The sequence below is a fragment of the Python bivittatus genome, unplaced genomic scaffold, assembly GCF_059951505.1.
Source record: "Python bivittatus isolate LINGU-HERP-01145 unplaced genomic scaffold, Pbiv_v1 ctg000410_np1212, whole genome shotgun sequence".
Taxonomy (NCBI): domain Eukaryota; kingdom Metazoa; phylum Chordata; class Lepidosauria; order Squamata; family Pythonidae; genus Python; species Python bivittatus.
In genome coordinates, this window is record NW_028277067.1 from 16,560,598 (window position 1) to 16,580,218 (window position 19,621).

At 37.8% G+C, this 19,621-nt stretch overlaps 1 protein-coding gene across 2 annotated transcripts in view; it reads right to left on the bottom strand.

Annotated features, from left to right (window-relative positions):
- Positions 1 to 17,602, bottom strand: part of LOC112542815 (alpha-fetoprotein-like) — a 47,948-nt gene extending 30,346 nt beyond the window's left edge. Inside the window, exons 1-14 of one of the 2 annotated variants that reach the window (XM_088143602.1) lie at positions 17,464 to 17,601; positions 16,493 to 16,553; positions 15,959 to 16,094; positions 14,334 to 14,545; positions 13,451 to 13,583; positions 12,604 to 12,701; positions 9,672 to 9,801; positions 7,420 to 7,634; positions 6,398 to 6,530; positions 5,429 to 5,526; positions 4,609 to 4,747; positions 2,660 to 2,886; positions 1,803 to 1,935; positions 471 to 527 (exon numbers count right to left, since the gene is read on the bottom strand). In XM_088143602.1, the coding sequence (XP_087999728.1) occupies positions 480 to 527; positions 1,803 to 1,935; positions 2,660 to 2,886; positions 4,609 to 4,747; positions 5,429 to 5,526; positions 6,398 to 6,530; positions 7,420 to 7,634; positions 9,672 to 9,801; positions 12,604 to 12,701; positions 13,451 to 13,583; positions 14,334 to 14,545; positions 15,959 to 16,094; positions 16,493 to 16,553; positions 17,464 to 17,548 (1,848 nt within the window). In that variant the 5' untranslated portion in view covers positions 17,549 to 17,601 and the 3' untranslated portion in view covers positions 471 to 479. Of the gene's footprint in view, positions 1 to 470; positions 528 to 1,802; positions 1,936 to 2,659; positions 2,887 to 4,608; positions 4,748 to 5,428; positions 5,527 to 6,397; positions 6,531 to 7,419; positions 7,635 to 9,671; positions 9,802 to 12,603; positions 12,702 to 13,450; positions 13,584 to 14,333; positions 14,546 to 15,958; positions 16,095 to 16,492; positions 16,554 to 17,463 lie in introns of both variants that reach the window. The other variant, XM_088143604.1, reaches the window with a different exon arrangement.
- Between the last annotated feature and the right edge of the window lie 2,019 nt (positions 17,603 to 19,621).

Genomic DNA, 19,621 nt, shown 5'->3' on the forward strand with positions numbered 1-19,621 from the left:
TGGATTAGGAACATACTTTGCATGTAAAGATCTAATGATCAATTCACAGAGTAATGAATTGTGAACACCAAAGGAATAAAGGTTAGCCCTTTTTATTTTTTAAAACAGAGAAGTTAAAACTCGGTTATCAAAAATTGAGGGAGAAGAATTCAGGGGGAAGGAAGAAGATTTCTCATGGTCTGCTATCAGTACATAGAGCCAGCTGTAAATACCAGTTTAGATTAAACGACTTGAAGGATATAGAAAATAAATTAGTCCACCGTGGATTTTTCAAAAGAAGGAAGGAATTGTTTGAAGAGGCTGAGGATCCACTTTATACTAGGCTAAGGAATATCATGACTGGATACAGGTTATTTCATCCACTGGTATCTTCAGTGCAGGTACACTCCCTATCCCATTCCTTTTCAAGGAACACCAGCACAAAATCACTGAAACATTGACGCACAAACCATATCTCCATATTTGCTCACCTGAGATAGTTATACGTCTTTAAGACCGTCTTGGATCCTCTTAATCAGTGCCTTACCCTGAAATTGAAAACATATATTCTGAGATGTTGCTGGATAAAGTAGATCACACACATCTCCAACCAGCTCAATAACTTAACTGTGCTCTTCCTAGCAATCTTTATTCTGAACAATAAGGCTGTTGGTGCACCTGAACTTCTCCATCCTCAGTTTCATTCCAGTTTTGAACAAAAACATGGAAAATTTTGGCCACTGCAATTCTATAATTGTAGAGACACAAATATATTGCAATTCTGGTTCTTTAATATATAAGTGGCCATGCTTCTTAGATTTTTCAGTTTCTCATTCCACAGGAAGATATAGGAGATAAGTGACATGGTACAAAGTAGTACCAGAACAGAGATGGAACAGGATAAAACAGGTATGTTGTGGGCTTTTGGTCTGCACGCTTCTTTGGAATGATGCACACACTCAGTCCTTTTACTCTGAGGCTGCTGGGAATTGTCTATGGCTTGTATTTATTTGCAGAGCATAATGCAGAGGTGACAAGACTTCAAATTACTGTTGCTGCAGAATTATCGTCTAGTTGGGAAATTAGAATTTACTTACAAATTTTAGATGTCTCTGCGGACTGTAATCTAGATTTCTGAAATCTACATGGAATGCTGAAACTTTAATTCTTGCATCTTGTGCACAATTTAAACCAATTTGGTTTGTCTTTCACAGTGTGATCCGTGTTTGCATATATTATGACAGTAGAAAATGCTTACTCATTGCAAGTATGAGTTGCAGTTATGTGTCCTCATGTTGGTGCTTTTAATTGTACTTATCAATTCTGGTTTCCACTATAGTAATCTTATATTTTTTACATTTTTTACTGCGGTAAGCCATCCAGATTACTGAAAAAGCAGAGTCAGTTCATAAATTAAATAATGATAACGATAACAATATTAATGTTGGCCTCACCCCCATCACCCTGAACTATACATGCCTCCCTTTCTCAAGACGCCTCTATGTCCTTGATGATAAATGGACGGATGGATGGATGGATGGATGACAGACAGACAGACAGACAGAATTCTAAAAGAGCATATGCAGAATACCAGATCTAATATTCTGCTGCACAGAATATGATGGAGGAAATTTAGGGTTGGAATCATTTTATCTATTCCCATCCCTTTTACATATGGCCATGCCAAGTGGGAACTGCAGGAGTAGAAGCTTACTACCCCAAGCTGATGCCTTTTAATGAAGGTAACTCTAAATTTGGGGGGAAGAGCAAGGCAAAACTCTTTCCTGAACTTTCCCCACCCATACTCCTTTTTAAAGATATACCTTTGAGTCGAAGCATTCCCTTTTGTGTTCATCTGCACAGCACTCTGCCTGGAGGAGATGGAAACCGATGGTTGCATTTGCCAGCTGATTGTCTGAGATGTGAGGCAAAAATTCGATCAAGTCGATAAGCAAGCTGTAAGGCAAACAATAACTGTGAACAACTCAGTTGAAGGAAAGTGCCCCCACATCTTCACCCTCTTGGGGATCCCAGGAACTGAGGAAAATATATAAATTCAGGGATATACAGAATCTTTTCCCCCCTCAATATAACCTTTCTTAGTACAAACTCCCCATTGTGAAACATGAAATTTTAGCAGAAGAAAATGTGGAAAGAGGATGAAGGCAAATGCTGGAACACATATTTCCGTTACTCTGCCACCTCCTTGGCTATTTACAATTCTATTTTTTTCTTAAGACTAATTGTAACTGAATGGTTCTAAAATTAAAAATTGGACACTAGCCTATTTTTTGTGAATTTTTCAAAATTATTGTTCTTCTCATGAAAAAAAAAAAGCATGTTTCATTAAATTGGGTGGAAATGGTTGGGGAAAAATTACCAAAGTCATTTTTAGAAGTGTTGGGTAGTTTGTAGGTCTAAGTTGCTCATCTGATTTTATCCTTCAACAGAAAAGCAGATACCTGGGGAAATAAAGAAGGGAAGGACAAGCCAGAGGCAAGGGAAGAAAGGAAAGGAGATTGATATGGGAGGTGACTAAACAAAAGTGTGTACAGAATACAGGAGGATGTGCTCAGCAGCTGCGGAATTAAGGCAGAATGAAGGAGATATATGTGTGATGTCATAGGTTGGATGTGAAATCTGTAACAAAATGTCAGGTGAAAGGAGTTAGCTTACTTACCCTTGTTTACTTTCCTGCACAATGTGTTCGTCAGTTGAGCACAAAACCTCAGGGTGATCCATTACATGAGGTTTGAATGTAGCAGGAGGGACATAGTCTGGATCTGGTCCTAAGTGAGTGATACATTCCCAACGTTTGATGAAGGGGGAATCACAGCAATGGCAAACCTGTTTGTTTATGTGATGCTCTTTATGATACTGGCATATAGATCCTATCGCTTTATCCGTCTGAGAGAGAAGAGAGAGAGATAGAGAAAAATTCCAATGAAGTTCTACATTTACATGATGTGACCACGATATCTATTAGATATACACTATACAAATAACATGTCAAGTGTTAGCCTTTAAGTGATGCTAAAAGGTTTCATGAAAGGGAGGTCAAAAGCAGTTCTGATGAAATTAATACTGTTTTCTCTGAAGGTTAAAAATCACACACCTTCTTCCCCAGGACTCAAATTTCATTGAGATATAACATAGACAACTGCTGATAGCATCTGATTCAAATTATCTGTCTGTCTGTCTGTCTATCCATCCCTTCCACCCCTCCCTCCACCCATCCCCAGATAGTAACAAGAAGCAAAATCAGATCTACTGTGTTGTTTTAGGAAATTGCCTTGCAGAAATATTAAGATTTACATCCTTCTGATTATTTTTTGGTAGCAGGAGATTTTAAGGAAAAAATAAGTGAACATGATTATACTTTTTATACCCCTTAATATTGGCCTATAGGAAACACTGATGAAGTATAGTCTATTAGTAACAGGAAATCTAAAGATGCATTGTGCAATCAAGGTTGACAAATTGGGGATATATACTTGTATCTCTATGAAGGGTAGTAGTGTGGTGGACTACCTGATGGCATATGGTTGTTTATAGGAATATGTTAAACATTTTCAGGGTGTATTTCAACATTTTCATGATCATCAGGCCCTTAATACAAACTGGCCATATTTCCAAGCTTAAATTCATAAAGCATAATTCCTGAGGCCAGTGGTATGTTCAGGAAGGAGGTGGCTTAGATGGATCATTATACTTAAAAGTTTTTCAGCACAACATGGTAACAAATTCCTGATTTATCTCAATTTTGTAGAGTTATAATTTTGATTTAAAAATGAAACATTAGCAAGGAAAGATCAGAATTATGACACTGAAAAAATATTCTAATATTGTTCCACTCAGAATACACAGCTTCAAATAAGGATATCAACATATTTTGGGAATTGATTTCTGAGTTCCATGAAAATGGACTGTACAGTGTCTTGAACATCAAGAGTGAATTGCCCCAAAAACTAATTTAAAGAGGTGCATCTGAAAAAGACATTTCAGAAAGCTAGTGTGTAATAGAGTGTCATTTTATAAAAGAGCTAACATCAAGGAAATATGCATTGAAAATAAAAATATTTAAGACATATGCACTTGAGGAATAAGATTTCCAGGGATTAACACTAACATCGATGTGCAGAAAGGGAAAGTGTAGAGAAGATCTGTAAATGAGGGAAAGTTATGAACAAAAACAGGTACAGATATGTTTTGATTACATACAGATTAGATTACTGCCATTCATAGCATCTAAGAAGATCTGTGTAACTAATATCTCAATTGTTTATATTTGATTTAAATTCATGTTGTATTCTCAGTTCATGATGACACTTGCCATGACACTTTGATCCCTAACCTATTCAGCATTAGAGCTCTTAATGGAACTCTTCTTGCTTGCTGAGATGTTCATGGAAGACTCTGCTTTGTGCCTTACTTCATGTGCAGAAAGGGGCTGACGATATTGGTCCAGGGCTAGTACTTAGTTTGGAATCACATATAGCCCTCCCTTCCACTGAGACCATCTATAGTCTTTTTATTGTGAGTGATTTCCACAAAAAACCTAATGTGTGGCTAAAGGAGGACATGGAGGAGAAACAAAGCAGCAGAATATATAGTGGAAGAAATACTCACATCTTCTAAAGCACATGACACTTGGTGATGATTATCCAATTTGCAGCATTCCTCAGCAGCTTGTGCCAATTCATTTGTGAACTCAATCAGTTTTGAAGATGGCAGCTGGGGCATAATCCTGGTATACTTGACCAAGAGTCTGCAACAAAAGCCAAAGGGTATTCATTAGAAAAGTGAGATGCTCTTGATTATGGCAGGTTTGTAAAAGCACTAAAGGACACTCGGGAAAAATTATTGCTTTCCTAAAGCTGAGGACTGAATTACAGGGTTTTAGAAAAATCCAAACATTTGTTCCCTTTCTACAAAATCGAATGTCCCTGGCTACACAAACACACCTCAGGCATTGCCTTCGGTTTGTGACATAAGAGATGGACCTGAGTAAGTATTGGCTTTTATCTTGATTTAACTTTTTCAAAAAATGTGGGGACCAGCATTGTGATATTGTATTCCTTTGGTGTATCTCAACATCTTTTTAAACTTATGAAATTTTAATATAAGTATATTGTTTTAGCGTTTTAACACTACAAAAATTGATTCATACTTATAACTGAATTCTCCACTCTCTTCACAGGCAGCAACACTTTAAAAATGACTTTCCTGAATACTCTTCAGAAAGACTGAAAATCTGCAGACATTCAGGAGAACCTGAAGACATCTTAAGCATTTGGTGGAATATTCTTTTCTGAGGAATTGCAGCCTTTTCACTCTGGGTCTCCACTCCCCCCCCCCCCCGCAAGTAGACAATCGCCCATCCATAAATGGCTTCGCTAATTGAACAGTTCCCCCTGTTTGCAAATATATCATTCAAATAATAACATACTCATTTTGGAAGAAGTACCCTCCTATTTTTTTATAGTGTTCACAATTTTTCTTCACAACTTCCTCAATCTTAGTAATGAGCGATTCAAGTTGTTCTTCCTGAAAGAAAACGATTTTTGTGAAATGTCTGCAGTGACAGTGAGCACACTAGGAAGAAACAACAGAAACAATGTTGGGAGAAAGTCTGAGAAATATATGCAATTCTTACCCTGGAGGAGACAAGTGATTTTCAAATTAGATGAAATTTAGATGTGTAAGTTTGGATTCTCCCAAAGTTAGAGGCAAATGTGAATGGAAAGGAGTAGCAAAGAGCATGATTTGATAAAAAAATAAATAAAAATTCTATACCCATTAAGTGTACAAACGTCGTCCCTAAAAGATAGAGGCAAAAAGAACATACCATGTGACATGTTCCTATGAGCTGAATCTATTTTGTAGCTGGGTCATGTTACAGGAGCACCCAGACTGACATATAAAGATGACCAGATCATTTTAATCAGGATGAAGTGATATTTAGGGAATTACAATAGCTAAAACCTGAAATTTGGCCTGGAAATGAAAGTAGTGCAGATGGTACACATAAAGCTTGGATAATATTATCTGAAAAGCAAATATCAGAAACATGTCTGGCTACTACATGTTGCACCAACTATCACTTCCAAACACTCTTCAAGGGCAGCTCCACTCCATTCCACCTGACTTTTCAAGCTACAAATCCTCCATCTTTCCAAGCAAAATAAAACACAGCAAAACAAAACAAAACAAAACAATAAAACAAACAAACAAACAAAAAACACACACAGCCTGAGGTTGACATTTTCCACTCTAGGCATGGCATTTAATAATGCATCTTGTCTGAATCTAAAATTTCTCTTCTATTTTCTGAATAATTATTAATAGTACCACAATGGGAGTGTGGGTGGGCAGGGAATCAACAGACAATGGCCTGTAGAGAGACAAAGGAACTCACCCCTGTATGCAAACACTGTGCATGATCTTCCAGTTTGCAGCATTGGCCCAACAAGTCTTTATATCTTAGGAAAATTTCCACATCAAACAGTTTAGAAAGCTCAAGGTGGCTTCTTGTTAAGTTAAAGAGAAAGCTACAAGAAGTGAAAAATAGGGTCAGCAAACATTAACAGCAACAGAAAGGAGACAATGTATTTCATGTTCTTGAAATGTTTTGTTTCAGTAATGTTTAAAAAATCTTTTAAACTTATAAGATTCTAGACTTTGCAGAAATCCTTCTGGGTCAGCCATTTGAAATTGTGGAGCAAATAAGGACGAGTTGAGTGTCCTTCAGTTCCCACCAGGTTTTCTAGCACAACTCATTTCTTTCTTCCAATACCAACTGGAAATAATGCTATGGATGACTTAAAGGTAGATCTTTTCCAAGATCAATTCTGAATCTATCCATCTTTCTCCTCTAGCCTAGGTTTAGGTTGCCAGACTTTTGGCTACTTAAGTAATATTTTGCTTCTTTTTTCTTCTGCCCCTTTTCCTCTCCTGTATTAGAGAGATTCCTTAGAAATTTAGTTCCAGAAGTTTATCTCTAGATTAGCCTCCTTATGCTCCCTCCATCTATAATGCAAGTCACATGTGCCTGAACATTTTTGCTACCTGAAGCAAAGGATAATGACATCTTCTTCCTTCTATGTCCAAAACCCAATTGGACTAGCAGCTGAATTTTGTTTCAGTGCTGGGAATACACTGAAGAACCTCCAAGAAGTTAACTGAGGAGCTGAGAGAAAGTTTATGAGATGCAAAAAATTTTATCTTCCTTGGGAAGGAACTGCTTAGGGTTCAGAATTGACACTTAGGGGGAACTTCTAAGGCTGTCCTCCCAATACCCATTGCCTCCTTCTATCTGATGATAGGGAAAGACCTATTCCATTCATTCAGCACAAAAGAGTATGTTCCCTTCATTATTTTGCACAGTCTAGCCCCACCAGTTAATGGGACTGAGGATAGTGTGAAATCTCTACACCGTACCTTTCCAGGTGTTCATCTGCATGTTCATTATAAGATTGACATGCTTCTGCCTCATTTATGATTTGTTTGGATGGGTGGTCTGGAGGAGCAGGCTTCTCATCATTTTCCAAACCATGAAGGCATGTTGGTCTCTCCACCAGAGGCAATCCACAGCAATGATCAAGCTTAGAAGATATAGTATCTTTGTTTTTACAGACATATTGGGACAGTTCTATCTGTAAGAAAAGAGGGAGGTTGGTCCTTTAAAGACAAAATGTAATTGGAGGAACAGTGAAGTATCACAAAACCCTTTCAAGGCTTCTGTCGATAGAAAATTAATAATGGTGAAAAAGTACCTCTTCAAAGTTCTTGCTTTGACAATAAGTCAGTAAGTCTGTGTAATCACACAACAACATCCAGTATCCTCTATTTCAAATATTCAGAACATGCCACAGAATTCATAAAAACAGAAGGCTTTTTCTTTTTACATATGTGCACAAGGTTTGTTTTTTTATTTATTTATTTTCCTTTGCAAGTGCTTAATCCAAAAAATCAACACCCTTTCTCTTTCTTCCTTGTAGGAGACTGAAGCAAAGAGAGAGGTATTGTGCAGATGTTGCTAGAAAGAATGATTAGGTCGACAGAGCTAGAGGGTTGGAAGAAGTCAGTGTTAATATAGTTTATATTTGTTTGTTTGTCTGCTAAGTTTACATAGCTGTCCATCTCACATATGTGACTCTGACTGGCAGTCAAAGTTCAGAGAAAAACAATCCAACGAAATCATCAAAAACATAACAACAAAAATCATTTAAAAGAAAAACAAAACCATAATCTTCTGCAGAGCACACTAGTAATACAGCCACTTTAGAGGCTCCATACCCACATTCACAGATCCCCAGATAAAGCTTCAGGCTCTTCCAGAAGGCCAGCAAGAGTAGGCCAGTCTGACCTCAGGGGAATGCTATTGCAAAGGGTGGGTGCTATGGCAGAAAAGGCTCTCCTCCTGCGTCCTGTCAGATGACATTTGTTCATGGAGAGGACCCACCACATGCCCTTCCTGTAAGATGTGATAGGACAGACAGATGCAATTGGGAAGAGGCAATCCCTCAAATATCCTGGCCCCATGCCATGTAGGGCTACATAGGTCATTACCAGTACCTTGAATTGAACCCAGAAGCAAACTGGTAACCAAGGTAATTCGTACAGCTGAGGTTTAATGTATGCTGATCTAGGTGCACACATAACTGGTCACAGCACTGCATTTTGTGCCAGCTGAAGTTTCCAAATGCTGTTCAAGGACAGCGCCATGCACAGTGCATTACACCAATTCATGAGGCAGGTGACCAGGACATGAGTGATGAAGTGTAGGGCCTTCTTGTCCAGGAATGGATACAACTGGTTTAGAATCTGAAGACCTTGCTAGCCATAACTACCACCTGTTCATTGAGCCAGAGTCCTGAGTCCAGAAGTCCTGAGTCCACTCAGTTTTGCCAGGGTCAAGCTGAAGCCTGTGGTTCCCCATCCAAACCCCAACAGGACATCAACAGCTTTGCTTACTTCACCAGGGGCAGAGATATACAGCTACATAACATGCTGATGACACCTCACACCATGATTACATATGACCTCACCCAGTGGCTTCTAGTTAACACAGTGTTACCAGATCTGAATATGATAATGATAATGATAATGATAATGATAATGATAATGATAATGATAATTTCTTCTCCCACCCCAAAAAACAGTTAATTCAGTCCCAAGTATATTCATTAAGGTGTAGGATTAAAACTGGAGAGACACATGTTCAAGTCCATCTTCAGGTTATTGGCTGAGTTTCATCTGGTCATTCTCAACGATAGGGTTGTTTTTGTGGGAAAATATGTGACAAAGCAATACTGTAATTATGACTTTGAGCCTCAGATGAAAAGCAGGATATAAATGTAAATAAACTCTGCCCATTTTAGGTGATCACCCCACCCACTGAAGCTGCTGCCCTCTTCAGTAGTATAAAGTGGTATCACAACTACCTCCTCCTCCTTCTGTTCCTGCTCCTCCTATTGCCATAAATTTTATCCTACTGCTACCATAAAATTTAACTGAGTGAATGCCTTATCCTTTCAAAAGCCTTGTTGAATGCTTTGAAAGAACAGTAAAACAACACCAACAACTTAAATAAGTCAAACAGGCAAACACAAAGGAGCCCTCTTTTGGGAGCTTTCATATCTCTATATTACATGGTTTGAAGTAGCAGGTATGAAATAAATAAAACTTACCCTGTCAAGTAAAGACTCCAGGGTATCCCCCTTACAGGTTTCTTCATGAATGTGTACAATATCTTTAGCAATATGGGCTACGGATGCCTGATCAGCATTGTAGAACTTATCAATTGTCTCAACAAATTTCCTGGAAAGAAAATAAAATCAAAGCATTAGAGTTATTTCAAAGCAGATACCAAATAAATATCTACAGTGTTTAATAAGAATATGCAATATCATATAATTAAGAAAGGACAGCATAGCTATGATCAATGTCAATATTCCATGTATTCAATCATATCTCTTTCATACCATTTCTGTATCAATTTTTACCAGCCAACTTTCTCCTCCATTTTTAAATCCTATCACCCCATAATCACACAAGGTTGTGGTTTTAACTTATTTCACCATCACATTTGGGGCTTTAAGTTTCTGTTCTTGCAATGTGACACAGACACAGATACAACTATTTTTCTTTCAATAGCAACAATTGCTCCTGTAGTGTGCAACATTAGCTCCCTATGCATCAGTTCAGCCTTCAGGGAAGGTGTCTTGAGGGAACTCTGCCCATGGGAACTTTTGCAAATGAGGAAAAAGGAGTAAGCAAGGAGGTCTAGAAGGATGTGCATGAATTCTAAGAGAATCTTGTAACTGTAACGAAGCAGAATCCTCCCCTGCTACTAACAGCAAAGTAAGCTAAAAAACACCACTAAGGAAAATCTGAAATAAATTCTCAAGCATCATGAGCATGTTTTTTAAGAACAAAAACAGAGGATTACAGAGCAGATGTTGGCAGAACATCAGTACTTAACAGGAATAGGCAATCTTGCCTGGAATTTACAGGCTCAAGGACATTTCACATATTCAGAAAATAGTCTCTTTCAAGCTGACTAATCTTCTCAGTAAGTAGCAGAAAACAGAATGAAATGAGAGATAGGGGCTTCTACTGGTATGTCACAGCAAGAGGTGGCATCTATCTCACCCTTCCTGACCTCAAGAAAGCTATGTAGGGTTCAACCTACCTATCATGTGTGCGGGAGATCACCAAGAAATACAAGGGTTGTTAAGTAGAATGGGAAGTAAAAGGAAAACAAAATCTTCAGAAAAAACTAATACCAGACTACAGTACAAAAGAAGGGGATATCCCTCTACTCATCACCAAGAGTTAGCTTGAGTCAAAGGAGACTTTACCATTTTGCTTAAGAAAGGTATATCTTTATTATGATCCAATGTTTTCAAGAAATCAGCAAAACCACTTCACAATCTTTGGTCACTCATCCTGCTGTTTGTATTCTGAGCAGTTTGGTCTATAGTAGGCCTTGTTTAGCAACCACAATTGGGACTGGCAACTTGGTTGTTAGCAAAGCAGTTGCTGAATGAAAGCCCAACTGTGCTTATGCTCTTACTTCAGTTTTCCTTTGCTTTACAGACCTGTGAAGGTCATAAATGTGAGGACTGGTCATAAAATTCCTTTTTCATCACCATCATGACTGCAAATGGTTGCTAAAGTAGGCTGTCAGTAAATGAGAGCTACCTGCAGTTATAACCTAGTTCAATTAATTAAATATTTTCTATGTTAATTGGCAGTTGTTCTATTGGAAAACACTGGAAAATTGAACAGTATCTATCCTGAGATCAATAGTATTTAAAAGCTCATTGGCTGAAAAGTAAACAGAATCCCAATAATAATAATAATAATAATAAACCTTTAAAAGACCTACAGGAAAGTTAGTTGCATGCAGATCTGCCCTCCACTATATAGTTATATTAACAACCTTTCCCCTAAATGATTGTTATATTAACAACCTTTCCCCTAAATGATTACTTCCTTCTATCCATATCTTTCTTGGGGGTAAAACTATTACATATGGATTTCATTAAGATTATAGATATGAATTTTTGTGTAAATACTCCCAATGATGGCCTGCCTGCCTGCCTGCCTTCCTTCCTTCCTTCCTTCCTTCCTTCCTTCCTTCCTTCCTTCCTTCCTTCCTTCCTTCCTTCCTCCCTCCCTCCCTCCCTCCCTCCCTTCCTTCCTTCCTTCCTTCCTTCCTTCCTTCCTTCCTTCCTTCCTTCCTTCCTTCCTTCCTTCCTTCCTTCCTTCCTCATTATTTTAAGTCCTTATTTCAGGTTTTTTGTTCATTTCATTCAAAAAATATATAGATGTAATGTTATGTAGAAATGACCATGGGAGACAGGAGGGAGAGTTACAGCCTAGAGAACTGTCATGCAAAAGGTATCTCAGCCCACTGAAGCAAAAGGGGCATGGGAAAGATTTCAGAAGGGATCCTCCCTACTTTTCTGGAAAGTAAAAGTAAAGGAGGGGAGAAATACTTTCAGATTTGCAAGATCCTGTTGCAGTAACTTTACAATAAAGGTAGTGTTAATACTGAAGGTTTGTGCTTCTGGTCTGGACTCCCTCAAAGGGCTGACAATACCAAACTATTAATTTACTAAACCCATACAGGTCTTTCCCAAATGTTGGGAACAAAAAATTGTTGCCTCCAAACTGTATCATAATTCACACCGCTTTGATATGTTTTGAGTCTCTGGTGAAATAAAAACCTGAGGAATTATAAAAAGCCTCCTTATGACCTGCATTATTAGTGGTGATCCCTGAAACTTTCTCTTGTCAGTTGGTGAATCATTTTGATTCATTTGTTTGTATCCCGTTTTCCCTTTTGGGGTATTTCATAAACAAGGGATGAATTGATGTAGCTATTATTACAGACATATTATCTGCTTATTTTCAGCATTCAGTAGCACAGTCTCTTCTGAATATCCCTGATCAATCTGTTTTGGGTGCTTGGTGGAGAACACATTTTACCTCATGAAAACTATGAACATGTCCTCGAGAGAGCCCCCAAATTCCAGTTACAGAGTTTATCCATATTTGATGGACATTCCTAGAAGTTAATTCACCACCCCATCCCAAATCAACCAGACTTACCATGGATATAAAGTGTCCTTTCCATAGTTGTTCAGAATGAAACAAGTATCCTCCTGTTCATGAATGTTCTCCTTAAGTTTCCTTTTGATTTCTGTTGCCTGTTACAAAACCAAAAGAGTAAATCTGAAGAAAACATTGTTCAGTACAATAAATAGATTGGGAAAGAGAGAGAAGAGAAGAGAAGAGAAGAGAAGAGAAGAGAAGAGAAGAGAAGAGAAGAGAAGAGAAGAGAAGAGAAGAGAAGAGAAGAGAAGAGAAGAGAAATTCTTAGGCCAGATGCTCCAAAAGTGAAAGTGCTGTCAGCAGGAATCATGGGGGCAGTCACAGTAAATCAGCATGATTCAAGCAACAACAGCAACAACAACAATATCACGACCTACAAATAGAAGTAGGATGACTATGGCAAAAGAAGGAAACAATAACCAAAAGTTATTGGCACCCTGGGTACAATCGCAAAACATCTGGAGCACAAGTTCAACACCATCAAAATCACCCTCAATCAATTGCAAAAGGCAGCTTTACTTGGAACAGCTTATATCCTGTGATGATACCTTTAACACCTTCAAACAACATCTGCCTATCCCGGGTCCTGAGTGGTGGATAAAAATCCCAAATCCAGTCTTAACATCTGGCTGACTATGCAAGGAACAACATTAATAATATCAGTTCTACAACACTGATATTATATTTGATACAATACTGATACCTAAATTAAATAAGTTTATATTTAGAAAGAATTATTAGAGTTACTGTGGTCTCAGTTGATGTAAAACAGATTCTGATGAATCCTGGAGAGGTTGGTGCTGCAACTTATTTCTACAAAGTTTCAAGATGCATAGTGAAATACCTTTTCCCGGAAACAGGCATCTTTATTATCTGCTTCACAACAAGCTGGAAATATTTTATCATAGGCTTTAGTTGTGTGAAGAATTGAGGCAATTAACGTTTTAGGAGATCTTCTGCTCACCTCATAAAGATGTCTATTAAAAACAAACAAAAACATTATATATATGTATACGTATATATGTATATAAAACTTATGAGAGAGACACAGAGAGAGATGGGGTGCAGTTTTTCAGAGTAAAAGAACTGTTTCCTTTTTTCCTTAATCTAAAATTTATTTCAATGGAGAAGCAAGGCAAAGCAAGCCAGAATTACTGTAAAGGACAGGAAAGGAAAAGAAAGCATTAAATCCATATATAAGAGACCAAAAATACACACAGTATCTTTTAAAAAGTTTCATTGGTTTTAATGTAATATATTGGCCAGTATCTGTAGATGTAACCTATCACTTTGTCTAGTACTAAACTCAAGTGTTAGGTAGTGTGAATGTGGAGGAACCATGCTTATTGTAATATATGTTTTTTTAATTGATAAAATATTACAAAAATGTAATATTTTCAATTCACAATCTCCCTTTGCATATGGTGTCTTCATCCCTACTGCCCCTTAAATTACAGAATTGTTAATACAGCTTTCCTTAATTATGTTTAATGTTGACTTCCTCAATATAGGACTTTAAAAATTAATTATTTCCAAAATTTCCTCCTCTTAAATTTACCGCCCTTTTTACTCAGATTTCAGCAGCACATATTTTTTTGATCCATACCTCACTGGATTTTGATCATAGAAATGAAATTAAATAACAGTATGTGTAATTTTACATTAGCATCATTCACTTAAACAAGATTTAAGTATTCTAAGCTACAAAAGTCGGTCAATTGACTTACTTGGTCAGAACATCATGTCTGTTATTGTGGTATTCATTGCAACCCTCCTCTACAGTTGGATGAACCAAGGGAGGAATAAATCCTTTAGTTGAATTTTTATGGGACAAAATACATTCATTTCTTTCAGGATCAGCCTTAGCACAACAGTCATGAAATTCATATTTCTTCGAAAACTCTTCATCATGACAGAGTGTATCCAGGAAAACTGTACCCTAGAAAACAGAAGCAAAGTGGTTCTTAAATAAGCATTCCTTAGCAGTGATTTATATAAATAATTTCCATTTCAAGTGACATGGGTTTTGGGGAAAATATAAATCCATATTCCATTAACCCTTGTTTACCCTAGATGATATTAGATTGGGATCCAGGTCCATATACGGGAGTTCAAACATTTTCCCCTTGCCTATCTGTATACATTTTTTTCCCCAAAAAGACATCATGAAAAACAAGAAATGAGAAAAAAAGCTTGTTAACCCATGTGTTTCTGCCTATCTTTCTATTGCTCCACACGGTGTATAGGATACAGTGGTTCACCGACCAGGGTGTATGGGTTTAGATACCAAGGTTTATGTGTTTTTGTGTTTGCAGGGTGTATGTGTGTGTATGTGTATGTGTGTATATGCACACACACACAAACATATGATACAGTACTTCAGGTGGCAAAATTTGCCATTTAAAAGCACTTCCTGTTCATGTATACCTTTCACTTATAAACAATTTTGCTAGACTGTTTGTCAGTACAGGATTATGAGCTAAGTTATAGTTCTCTTTTCCAGATGGGGAGTTGGGGCTGGAAGGAAGGAAGGAAGGAAGGAAGGAAGGAAGGAAGGAAGGAAGGAAGGAAGGAAGGAAGGGAGGGAGGGAGGGAGGGAGGGAGGGAGGGAGGGAGGGAGGGAGGAATATTGGGCTCAATATCACACAGAAATTTTTCCTTCAGTAGCTTTGTATCTCAAAAATGTTAAAGAATCTAACAAGCTATATTAAAAAGCAGATTAATGGATTCCATATGACCTGAAAGATATTTGTATCTTTTTACAGCTGTTTCCTTGCAATAAAGCAGTGCTTTCCAACTTTGGCAATTTCCAAATATGGGAACCAACACTCTGAATTGCCAGCCATGGCCATGCTGCCTGGGGAATTCTGGGAGCTGAAGTTGATGCGTCTCAGAGTTGCCAAGTGGGTAGACAACACTTACTCAGAAGTAGGTAGATCTGCCTCCTTGCTGATTAAGTTTGCCTTAGACTTCAAGCAGAGAGAGGATCCTGGTGGGCATCAGAATTGATAACTCAGCTCACACATTCTGCTAGGCTTGTTTCATTTTGGATTTGTGTATGACCTTGCCAACTGCAACTTGTTCAAGAACCCACGTTAAAAATGTAGCTTAGTGCAGAAGTAAGCAATGTTGGGGGATATCATCAGCGTGTACAGGCCAGATATCTCAGGCTGGTTGGGATTTTGAAGGAGAGAAATGTTAAGGCTTTTGAATTGGAGGGAAATTGGGTCCTTGGGTGTAGAGTTAATGCACCATTTTACCTTTAAATATATGCCAAAAAACTGTAGCTGAACAGGTCTGTAGGTACTCAATATGCCTATATGTACCCCAAATGTAGCTTCCAAAGACTTACCAAAGGCTTTGTACATTCTGGGTCTGAATGTTCATCAGCAGCACATTTCTTCTGAAGTGCTTTAGTATCTTCTTTCAGTTTTTTCACCTCCTCAAGTGTGGCAAGCTGTACACTTTGAGCGTACAAGGCTATGAGACTGGAAAAAAGCACAGGTGATTAAGAAAATAGTTTTGCAAATAGCAACACATTCAACAGTGAAGTCCTTGGTGCACTCCTAACTTGGCTGTTTGCTTGCAGACATTACATTACCCAGGTCAGTAAGAGAATCAGCCCAAAGGATTCCACTGCTCAAAATCTGAGCTACGTATATTCTCTTCTACTGGGGACGTATTGAACAAGCACGCGGAGGACATAGAAGAGCACTGAGAGGTGCTTGGATTCTAATTTCCTCTTGTTCTGACCTTGAGAACTTCAAGGTCACAGATGTCAAACCTTTAGAAAAAAGGGACTATAGCAGGAGAGAAATTCCCCTTTCTGAAGACAAAAACAAGAATCTAACGAATAATTTATAGCAGAATTTTCTGGAAGACTTACGCGCCTGCAAACTCCTCAGATGAAATTATAGAGGCAACTTTGATGGTCCTAATATGATCATCTGTAAAGAAGACAGAAAACAAGTTTTTACTCACTATTCCAGGCAAGAATTGTTAAATATTGTGCCCTTGAAAAACATAATTAAGTATGATGGTGTGATACTATATTGATTTCTCTTGTACTTAAAAAAAATTATAATACATGTAAGACAATGTAATATACATAATGTTTCCTTATCCTCATGCTCAACTTCCAGGAACTACTTGAAAACATCTCATGTGGTCTTCTTGGCAACTAGGCAAAATGGTTTTACTATTTCCTTTTCCTCAGAGGTTGGTCTGATGCCTCAGTGTAACCTCCATTGTCTCTGGTATCTCTTAATGGTCTACTACATTACTACTAGCTAACTATGACCCTGCTTATAATTTTGAAATAAACAAAGTCAGCAAGATTCTGCAGAAGAAACATCTTAGTAATTTCTCCTAAACAGCTAGCAAATCTTTACAATAATTATCTTAATTGCAAGAAATGTCATGGTCTGGAATAGAGAATGCCATGATTTGGGGCATGTAAAATATATATATATTCAAGAGAATTAGGCACATAAATACCATTTTGAATTTATTGTAGGGAATTTTTCACCCTCCAAATACTGCTAACCCATATTCAGCAGAGCCTGGCTGGGTTGAGATGTCTTTTATAGACAACTCTAATGCTAAAACAAACACACTTCACTGGGAAATTCTTGGATAAAAATCCAGTTAAAATGCAATGGATTTATACATTTGGAAGAGAAATTAGGATATACTCTGGAAAATTCTATTGAAGGAACACACAATTCCCTGTGGACGAAGTGTTTACTCTTTGTTTCCACAATAACACTACAAACTCAATACAAATCTTAGCAATGACATGAAGAAGTGAAAAACCGATCATTTTGAAGAGAAAGTGAGAAAAAGAAAACACCATACCAACATGCCGATATCTTCTGGGCAGGTTTTTCAATTCAGCAAAGCTTACCAAGCAAAGGAAAGAAATGAATGTTACCCACTTCATGGTTCCAGATTGTTTAGGGGCTAGAGTGGACAAAGTAGGAAGAGCAAATGGACAGGTGGAACTTTTATACTATGTTGCCCTGAATCGTGGGGTAATCACCACCCACCTTACGCTATTCCCATGGGAAGGACAAAAGAAAGACTCCTGTTAATAATTACTGTGATAAAATATTTGCCCATTTTGTTTGTTAAAGAGATCTGTTCCCTCAAGAAATGTCTACTCTTTTTTTTTCAGACCATGAATAAATAGACAACCCTAGGCCCCTTGACATTTTGTCCAAAGGTGAATTGAATCGATGTGAGTGGCCTAGTGGCTCTTTGTCAGGTTCAGAGCAAATGTCCGTGATGTTAATTTTCAAGGCTACACATTTGAGCAAACCTTTGATCTTTTCCAACTGAATCTGAAAATATGGGCTAGAATAGGTAACTTTAGAATTATAGAATGAAAATCATCACTAGACCATGCACATGTGTCTATATGTATATGTATAAGTATGTGTTTGTATAACCTCTTAATTAATGTTTATGTACCATTATCTAACAAGCTAGTCCAATACCGGTTGGTAGAGAAATGTTTTTTAACTTTCCTCAGTCTCAGGCTGAGAGACGACACCTGGAATGCCCAGTTTTCTGTATTTGCTTTATCTTGTGGTTGTCTGTATTTTGCAATTAAGATCTAGTTTCTTGAGAAGATGCACTTCCCATAAAGATTGGTTTCCTTGTGTAACAGTTCACTGTTAAATTATCAGTTTTCAGGTTTCCTCACCACTTCTTTCAAGTGCAAGACCTTGCCCTAGGTCATCAATTTTCAGGGGTTCCTTAACCACTTACTCTGCTAACCTAGGCAGGCCTAAAGTTTCAGTTGAAAATTCTGCCTTTTCAGTTTGGTCTAACACTGTTTTTAGTTGATTTCATGTTATCTCACCAGTTCCAGCTGTAACTATTGTTAAATGTCTGTTAAACCATAGTTTCAGTCTTGACTAATAGACAAAAAACAACTGAGGTCCTATATTCATCCCTAAAGTGTCAAGAATTTGTACATTTCTGTTTCTCATGTTTTGTCCAGCTTGGTTCATTGCACTTGATTTCTTCTGAAGTTACATTTCTCTCTCGCCTTTTATGTGTCCTTCTGATTTCTGATATATAGGGGTAGCCATCAGGACAACATAAACTGGTTTTGACAATTCCTTGGGGGCAATAGTCCACTACCTCTGCTACCTGGGGGCTCCTTTCTGAAGGACAGCAAAATTATGTATTTGTTTTTTTACCATTGCTATGCTTTTATTTCTACATATTATTTTTATTTTAAAGTGTATTTTTCTAATATTTTAGACAGCTTTAGTAATTGTAATTCACCCTTCCCCCACCCAAAATAATAATAGGCTACTTGCTTCTGCAGCAGAGGGCACTGACAGTGAAATTCCTTTTGGTGTTGTGGCTTCCTCTACTGATTGAGAAATCCCTGCAGTGTTTACATTTTGCACCTTAGAATCCCAAAATAGGGAAAATTGCTCCAAGCCTTAAGCCTACAGCTAATGTTCTTGGACTGCAAAAGTCTGGATGGCAGTAAACAGCTACCTGTCTGTTTCTCTTCCTTACTATCTAATGGGCATCAGGCTTTTGCAGCCTGTATCTGATGAGCATCTCTAATGCTTAGGGATTCCTTTTGTCCCTTAATCCCCCCAAATGCAAACAACAAAACAAACAGGCTTGAAGATTTGCCCATCTCTTTCTAGGGTCTCTAGGACTGCAAAGGAGTTACTAGCGGGCCACATGTACATACACCTACTGGCTTCACTTTGTGAAACACTACCTATGGGAGGAATTATAAAATATGGTAGTATGCAAATGTCAAGCTAAATAGATGTTGAAGAGGGAAGAATTTCTATTGTCAAAGTAAAGCCAGCTGGATGACCTTGGGCCAGTCACTCTCTCTCAGCCCTACGAAGGAGGCAATGGCAAACATTTCTGAAAAACTGTGCCAAGAAAATTGCAGGGACTTGTCCAGGTAGTCACCAGGAGTCAAACACTGACTTGAAGGCATATATACATATACACACATAGACAAACACAG